Raw genomic sequence first — 9,123 nt, forward strand, 5'->3', positions numbered from 1 at the left:
ATCTCCGATGGCCATTGAATATAAACGTCCACAAACCTGCTTAGAAATCATGTTAAAAAAAAAAAAAAGCCCGAGAATCATCAGGTTTTTAAATTTTTTTCAGTATCAAAGTAAATCACTGAGAGTTGTCAGTACATCCAAGAGTACACTGCAATTAGGAACTGTTAATGGCGAACTCGGGTCACTTTATTTCCCTCAAATGTAAACAAACATAGGCTAAAACATGGCTCAAATGGTAGTCCACACTGTAATTCACTGAATCCAACATTACACTTCATGTTTTCAAATTAGTTAATACTTTGAACGTTTTATGTAATATTATCCAAAACTATTTATTATACCAATATAATATAAATAGCTATATAGAAAAAATTCGGCTACTTTTTGTCAGTCAAATCTGGCAACACTAAAGTGGGCGGAAATGTCTAACTTGTGACTATCCTTTTTAGTGATCCTTTCTCCTTCCTTGTACCTGTATTAATCCAACCTACACCGATATTATTGTTACTTTAACCTCTTGGTAACATCTATTTCAAATCCCATGCGGATACGTTACGGTCTGACCTGATATTTTAACACAGAAACACCGCGCTCCCAGCTGCTAGCTCATTAGCTTGCCATGCTAGCTCGTTGCGAAAATCCTCGACAACAGTCTTGCTCGGATTATTTGGCCGGTCAACCAAAAGTTTAAAACACTGGCCGCGTACACGGAAAGCACGACAAAGAGAGATAATAAAATACAGGATGTCTATAAATTGTGAGGAGCCCGCGTTAACGGGGAGTTATGATGTCGTGGGGTCGTTTCCCAAAAGTTTCGGTTATGGGGAGGAGGAGGCAGACATGGAGGAGAGCTCCACACCGGCTGATAAACCGAGGATACTGCTGATGGGGCTGAGACGGAGTGGAAAGTCATCCATCCAGAAGGTATTTTTTTTTAAATTTAAAGACAGATATATATATTTTTTTACGGTTTAACATCTCGCTGCCCTTAAACACACTTACTTGAACGGTGTGACCGAACAATACCGAAAAATATTAATGCAGTTTTATACAGTCTATAAATGTACATATTTCTTTTTAATTCTTTTTTTTCTGTTCATCATTTCTTACAACTTCAGAAATTGGTTGACATGTAAATAGATATTTTATGTTGGGTCCATTGTTGCTACTACATGTATGTATGTATGCTATATATGTGTGTGTGTGTGTATGTATGTGTGTGTGTGTGTGTGTGTGTATGTGTGTGTGTGTGTGTGTGTGTGTGTGTGTGTGTGTATGTATGTATATGTGTGTGTGTGTGTGTGTGTGTGTGTGTGTGTGTGTCCGTGCGCGCGTGTCCGTGCGCGCGTGTATGTTTTAATGGAGAATCACCTGTTGTGTAGTAGTTGACATTCATTGCATTGGACTGTAGTATTGGCCTGTTAAGGCTGTAAAATGTGACTGAAACAATATTGTGATGTACACTTATTTCCAGGTTGTATTCCACAAAATGTCACCCAATGAGACTCTGTTCCTTGAGAGCACCAACAAGATCTACAAGGACGACATATCCACCAGCTCCTTTGTCAACTTCCAGATCTGGGACTTTCCTGGACAGGTGGACTTTTTCGACCCCACGTTTGACAGTGAGATGATCTTCAAGGGAACCGGCGCTTTGATCTTTGTCATTGATGCTCAGGTAGGATGAACTGAAGCTTACAGTTTAGGTTTTAAATGCATCCTGTGTGAGATGAGTTATTGTGACACCTTTTTCCTGTGCTGAATGTGTCTCTCCTGTTACTAGGATGACTACATGGAGGCTCTTGGGCGGTTGCATCTCACTGTATCTAGGGCCTACAAAGTGAATCCAGACATCAACTTTGAGGTGTTCATCCATAAAGTAGACGGCCTGTCAGACGACCACAAAATAGAAACACAAAGAGACATTCATCAGAGGGCCAACGATGATCTGGCAGATGCCAGCCTGGAGGGGGTTCACCTCAGGTGAGTGTCTGGCATGTCTGCACAGGCTCGATTCTTCAAATTCTTCAAGTTAGTGGGGGTTTTGAGAGCAGGCATTAGCTGCAGATCACTCCTAGAAACCAAGTTAATTTTTATAATTGTAGTCTAACAGGATGAAAGTTTATGTTCTTTAGAGAGCCACAGAGAGAAAGACGTTGCTACCAAACAACTGAGCTAACAAACTGCAGTAAGTACTTTTATTTCTCATAGTTTTTTTTTTAAGTCCACTGAAAAGAATAAATCAGCGTTGGGCAGCAGTAGAGAAGGTTAGCCCACTTTGCAATTAAGACATTGTGAATTCAGCCTTTTTACCCAGATTAAATTCCGGTGTTTATTGTCATTGACTTCAAATTGAATCTTATGTGAAATGTAAACAGCAGTAAGTGAAGCAGTAAGTGAGCCCTCTGTTTAAAGAAAGCTGGATTCACCATCTTTAGATCTTTTCCCTCCTCCTTCCCTCTAATTTCTTTCAGTATAAACACGAGCGTGCCGTGTGAACTTCACTGAAGTCACGGCACGCCAAGTGAGTTCTAGTTATTGAAGTTGACATCATTATCAGAAGTGTTGCTTTTGATTGCTGTTTGACGCGTTCAGTGTGTAAAGTAACCTAATGGACCTTAAAGCTGCACTTACCAATGCTTTTATATTGACATTGGATCAAATAACTGTGTAGTGTGAAAGGCGTTGCTCACAGTGACGAACCCACAGAGAATTACCACCAAACTCCACGGTTTCTGTCAGCTCTATGGAGCCTTTTAGCGTTTATCAACACGTTGTTTTGGTTTTCTGACCTGAAGTCTGAAGGAAGATCGTTCAGGGAAACAGGTCTGGTAAAACCCACTGTGCACAACCTGCCCGGCACCCAACCACAGACGGACAAAATTTAACGACTGCCTGGTGAACATAGTGGAGCATTTAGCAGCTTAAAAGCCAGATATTTTTCTCAAGAGTTGGTGGAGACCAAAAACAGAGCTAAATGGAGGGTGAATAATGGACTGGAGATTTGTGAGGTTGCCAGAAATGATGGGTGAATAGGCGATTGTTTGCATACATGTCAGTGCGTTTTTTTCAGCTGGTTTCCACTTTCTCAGGTGGTGCATCAAAGCTGCATGAACTGGCATCAAGTGTACCCAAATATTTTTCAAGTATTCGGGGCCACTGAAACTTTGTGATGTCTTAGCTCTCCTCTCCTGCTTTCCCCTCAGCTTCTACTTGACCAGTATCTACGACCACTCCATATTCGAGGCCTTCAGTAAAGTCGTCCAGAAGCTCATTCCTCAGTTACCAACGTTGGAGAACCTTTTGAACATTTTCATATCTGTATGTTGTTTTATTATTATATTTTCAAAATCTCACACTGTGTCCTGTTGCACCTTCCCTTGTTAACTTCCTTCTTGTTTTCCAGCATTCTGGGATTGAGAAAGCCTTCCTGTTTGATGTTGTTAGCAAGATTTACATCGCCACAGACAGCTCTCCTGTGGACATGCAGTCCTATGAACTCTGCTGTGACATGATAGATGTTGTCATTGATGTCTCCTGCATTTATGGGTGAGAAGCATTATACTTTACAAGCGTTGGCACAGGTAATATCCTTTTTATTCAGAGTTTAAAGCTGCCTCTCTGTCTTCCTGCTCTTGGCAGACTAATGGAGGACGGCAGTGGTTGTGCCTATGACAAGGAGTCTTTGGCTATCATCAAGCTCAACAACACCACAGTGCTTTATTTGAAAGAGGTCACAAAGTTCCTCGCTCTCGTCTGCATCCTCAGAGAGGAGAGCTTTGAGAGGAAAGGTGGGTAGTTTTTCGATTTTTATAAACAGTTAGGTCAGCATCATTAGACAGTGGTTTGGTTATACGAGACGTCAAAAATGTTTCTTTAAAATCTGAAGTTGGCAACACAGAACTGTCTAAACTGTTCTAAATGAGCTTTGATCCAGCAGTTTTATTTAGAGTATGTCCACACTAGAACAGCCCATGTTTAAAAATGCATCTTTTTCTTTCCGTTTTTGCTTTCATTCCTCACTAAGCTGGCTTTGTTTGACATCCAACAAACAGAAATTTTAGAAAATCGTCATGATCTGAAATTGGCAGCCTAACTGCGTGGCAGTAAGGCCAAAAAGCGAACTTTCTGCGTCTTGACTTTCTCCGCGGTCACTCATTGCAAATGCCAGTGTCAACGGTCACACAATGCAGGTGGTTGTATTCAGTATTTTTATTTATTTCGCGATCACAAAATAGGGATGTGATTGTCCTCCCAGTGAGGCAGCACAGGAATTACTGTTTGCTCTGAGTAACAGGTAGCATTTGTGAAACGCAATCAAACACTATAGGATATTTCTTCAGTTTTCTGACAAGAGAGCCGGAAAATATGTAAATGTGAATACCACACAGTGAGCTAAAATAAAACAACATCGAGGGCAGGAGGGGACTGAACAGAGGTAGTGACCAGACCTTCCCACTCTGCACCAATTTTTGGCTGTGATGCAACGTTTTGCAACAAAGAGAAGATTTAAAGAAAGAGCTCAGCATTTTGGGGAAATACTGCCGAGAGTTTTAACGTGAACATCTGAACAAAAGCCAAAGTGTAAAAAAACAGCTTCCACAAGTCACGTTGTTGCCGTGAAGTTGCAGCCAGCTTAGACCTTTAGGAAGTTACAAGATAGTCCAGCACATAACCTTACGTAAAGCTACAACGTCTCGTTTCGACGCGTTGGTTTTTGTATCGATTATGACAAACGAGATATTTTATTAGTGACCTTTAGAGGAGCTGGTAGGTGAAGTTTGTTTAGCTGCTCTCAGTCTTTGTGCTGAGCTAAGCTTCATATTTACTGTACAGACGCGAGAGTGGTATCAGTCTTCTCATCTAACTGTCTGCAAGAAAGTGAATAAGAAACAGTGAAGGCGTATTTACAAAGATGTCAAACGACTTAACCATTATCCTACTATTGTTTTGCTGTTTTAGTTTGGATGGAGAACAGATGACAGTGCCGGTGTGGAGGCATGTGTTTTTCTCACATAAACAGCGTTTTCACATTTAGCCATCTCAGTGTGTGTACCGTGAGAGATTCATTGACTCCAGGGTTTTGGACTCGACTCCGTATTTTACAGCGCAAAAGCTCTGTCACATTTGAAATGAAATGCTTTAAATGACTTATGTGTTCTCTTTGCAGGTTTGATAGAGTACAATTTTCACTGTTTCCGAAAGGCCATCCACGAAGTGTTTGAAGTTGGCACCTCAACACAGGGCGCTGTCTGGAGTCCGACGAGCTCGTCCGGCAACAACCTGAGTGGTTTAAAATACGCTGCGCTGAATGGAAATGTTGTTTAAAGGGCAAAGAGGAGACAAGTGACAAGGGTAATTCTTTGGTTTCCCTGAAGTGCAGCGAGGCCCCACGATTCGGAGAAATAATATGAAGGCACACATGCATCTCGTCCTGCAGATGTTGCCTCACTGTGTGCAGCTGGATGTGAATCAATTAGCGAAAAGCAGCTCATGAGCCGAGTTCAGAAAGATGATGATGTAGCTCCGGACTTCCTGCAGAACACTGAAACAAGCCATCGAGTAACAAATCTTACCTACCTGCTTCTCCTCCGCTGGCTTGAGAAGAGGAGAGGTCATGTTTTGTTCAGAAATACAATCTGTCCAGTGTTACAGGCGACATATATCGAGAGAAACTAAACACGGACCACAGTTGGGTTCCTACCTTCTGCACGTTTATTGGTCTTGAAATATCGAAAATTCAGTCAGTTGTGTTTACCTTCTTGGCCAGTTAATCCTGTGTACTCTGCAACGTAAAAAAAATACTCGTACAGTTTACGTGCTTGCAGTCAAACTGAGCTCGGTGCAAAAGATCCATTGACTGAACCAGAGACCTGGCGAACTGTATTTCCAGGAACCAACCTTCACGTTCTACAGCAGTGCAGACCTCTTTCACGTCCCTGCTCATTTCACCTTGAATTATTGAGTTCTTTAAGTGGCTTTAATCCCCGGTATGAAAAACAAATCCTGTCGAGCGCAGTGTTGGTTCTTCGGTGTGTTTTTCTGTTGATAATGACTAATGCGACCAGCGACCGGCGCTCTGCTCAGGATCTCCTCAGACCAGAACCGTGCCAGTTACACCATTAGCGCCGCGGGTGATTAACAGAGGGGGCCACGACACGATGGTCTTAATGGAGTCTGGAAATAACTGATGATGCTTCTCACCCGGACAACCTGCCACGCCTGCCGACAGCTGACGTTTTGTAGCTTGATGAACATTTTGGCCGAATTTACTACACAAAGATTCTGTTTGTAGTACTTGTTTTGCTTTTCGTTGTGAGCGCTGAGTGGGACCTTTGAAGATTTATTTTTATTATCGTACGTACTTCTTTAATAAAATATGTTTCGTATTTTGCTGAGTCACTGTAACTTTGACATGAAACCCCATTTCTTCCAGTTAAGGAAAAAAAATCCACCACCTAACATGTGTTTCATGATAAAGTGTTTTTTTTTCCCCTTAAAATTATGACATTCTCTAATAATCATGAGAAACGCTTATGATTATAACTTAGTATCTCATAATTTTAAGAAACGTCCTGATAATTATGAGATACTGAGCTACAATTATGCTCAGGACTCGTTTTATGACCGTATCATATAATTATTGGGAACTTTCTCAAACTTATGAGTTATTGAGTCATAAATATGAGCAACTACAAAACCTAGTTTAATGTTTTTCATTTGAAGTGTCTTCACTCTTATCTCTTCATCTCATGATCTCTGAACCCTTCTCCTAATCCCATTTTCGAGTTTCTCAAACGTATGAGATAAATCTTAATTACGAGTCACTTTGAAATACAAGGTGACATTATGACATATTTTCTCACAAATGTGAGATACTAGGTCACATTTATGAAAAGCGTTATCATAATAGATGTTAGTTAAATGTCCGCCGCCTTTTTCGTTATGGGGTGTTTTTGACGATGTATTTTATAAGGAACTTTCTCATGCTTACGAGATACTTGATTATAAGAGTCAAAATCAGTTAAAAATCGACCGCCTTACAACGTTTCATCACAGTGGTAATACACATAATTATTACATTTAACTCAATAAGAAACTCTCATAATTATGAGAACTTTCTCCAGTAGTGTTGAGTAAGTTTCATCTAATTATGGGATATTGCGTCACACGTATGAGGCACTATTTCATAACTAGAAGAGTTGAAGTTAGTTTAAAATCGACCGCTCGACTTTTTACTTTTTTTTTTTTTTCCTGATGATTTTGACCTGGTGACTTGTAATTATATGACGTTCTCATTATTCTAATTTGGTAAAACGTCGCATATTTATGACAAATCTTCATAATCATGACTTACACTGGGTCATGATTGTTAATTAAATCCCATGTTTCTGAGGGGAAAAATCAAAACTTGCACCAGCAATGGGCTTGCGCAGTATCCTACTTGCATATCCTATTTTATGGATTTTGATGATGATGATGATGATGGTAAGTAGCCCTTTAGTTTCACTTCTTTTGAATTTAACCCGTCCACGTACGTCCACCCACAGCTGAAGCATTGCAAATAATGGGTCAGAACAGCAGGTGGCAGCACATTTAAATGTGAATATTTGACATTTCGGGACGCACTCTCGCTTGCGCAGTAATCCGGAGGAGGAACCGGCGTTTGTTTTTTGTTTTTTTGCATCGGATCCAGCAGCCAGTTCATCGGCGGCTCTTGTAAATAAGCTTAACCCCCCCCCACACACACACACACACATACACACACACACACACACACGACGTGAAGGCCCTCATCGCCCCGTAGCCCTGCGCCGCACGTCGTCGCCTAATGGGGCAGAGGCAGGAGGGAGCCGCAGCCGGAGCCTCTAATCGTCCCCAGGCCTCCCGCTCACCACTGTGGAAAATGGAGGTCAATGAGCGGGAAAACGATATCTCGCTCTCCGGGATTTTTTTTTTTTTTTTTTTTTTTTCGGGACCTTGCAGTTTTGCTTCTAACCACAGGAAAAATTCATACACAAGAGATTTTTTAGAGCGAACGGGGATAAGGAGAGCGTGTGGTCAGCATCTTTATCCACGTATGATGGATGTAACCGTGCAGAGAGAGGCCATAGAAGATTTTAAACCTATATAAGCAATTCACGTACTGTTTATAACACACAGCAACACCATAATGTAGTCGTAGGGCAGAGGTGGGACATTTTTAAGAGCCAGACATGTTAAGTATATATGCATTTATGTATAATATTAAGTATATTTTTCCCCCCCATATTTGTTAAAGTAGCAACAGGGCCAACTTGATGAAAGCCACGAGATGTCTGCTGAAAGCTCCGGAGGAAATTCCGCTAAGTGGAGACTGAGTCAAGAGTTCTTTTGTCAAATTTCTGTTTTCAAAGTAAAGAATGAAACATTCGGGGTCAGCGTGTCCTCGTGGATTTTGAGCACAGTTTTAACCTGTCTCAAACTGCTTGTAGATGTGTATAAAACGGATAACGTGTATAAACGGTTAATGAATGCCTTGCGATGTGAAGTTAACAGTCAGTTAGTGCTTTATAATGCAAATAAATGTCGATAAATGCTGTGTACAAGTAAGACTGTGAGAGTTGTTCCCGTGAATGGAAAATTAACAAAACACTCCTTTATAACAGGTAAACACAGTGTAACTTTTGAACATGTTATCAGTCATTTATTAACGATACAGAAGATATGTTTGTTGACAAATACGCTAATAAACAAACAAAAAATGTCCTTATATCTGCTTACACTTATAGTGTGTTACAAACTATATATTATGTGTTAATATACTGCCTGTAAGTGCTAAATTGGGCTGTTCAACTAAAATTTTCCCCCCAAATGATCTTTATTGTGATATTATGCCACCGCAGCTCCTTATTATGAGATTATTATAGTGATTTTCCATTTAGAGACATAATGAAGTGGTTCACATCAGCAGCGGGAAACCAGTAGATCCTCAAAAGTCTACCATGTATTTAAAATATTCAGTTACATCCAAAGAAAAAAAAACACACACACACACACACACACTCACTCACACACAGAGTCTACCTTCTTTCAGCTTGAACTCCTCACAAGGTGAAAGAAAGACAGACAGAGGGAGTGGAA

General features: G+C 40.7%; 1 protein-coding gene across 1 annotated transcript; it reads left to right on the top strand.

Moving 5' to 3' along the window:
• The first annotated feature begins 377 nt into the window (after positions 1-377).
• rragcb (Ras-related GTP binding Cb) lies at positions 378-6,462 on the top strand. Its single transcript, XM_040121158.1, has 7 exons — positions 378-924; positions 1,475-1,678; positions 1,784-1,983; positions 3,207-3,321; positions 3,407-3,549; positions 3,643-3,791; positions 5,171-6,462. Exons 1-7 carry the CDS (start codon positions 745-747, stop codon positions 5,326-5,328), a joined length of 1,149 nt encoding a protein of 382 aa, XP_039977092.1. The 5' UTR covers positions 378-744; the 3' UTR covers positions 5,329-6,462.
• Positions 6,463-9,123: the final 2,661 nt, after the last annotated feature.

Source organism: Xiphias gladius, chromosome 24, assembly GCF_016859285.1.
Source record: "Xiphias gladius isolate SHS-SW01 ecotype Sanya breed wild chromosome 24, ASM1685928v1, whole genome shotgun sequence".
Lineage (NCBI taxonomy): Eukaryota > Metazoa > Chordata > Actinopteri > Istiophoriformes > Xiphiidae > Xiphias > Xiphias gladius.

Coding starts and splice junctions, on each gene's coding strand:
- rragcb (XM_040121158.1), top strand. CDS start 745: ATGTCTATAAATTGTGAGGAGCCCGCGTTAACGGGGAGTTATGATGTC. Junction 3,322..3,406: donor TTTTGAACATTTTCATATCT/GTATGTTGTTTT, acceptor CTTGTTTTCCAG/CATTCTGGGATTGAGAAAGC. Junction 3,550..3,642: donor GATGTCTCCTGCATTTATGG/GTGAGAAGCATT, acceptor TGCTCTTGGCAG/ACTAATGGAGGACGGCAGTG.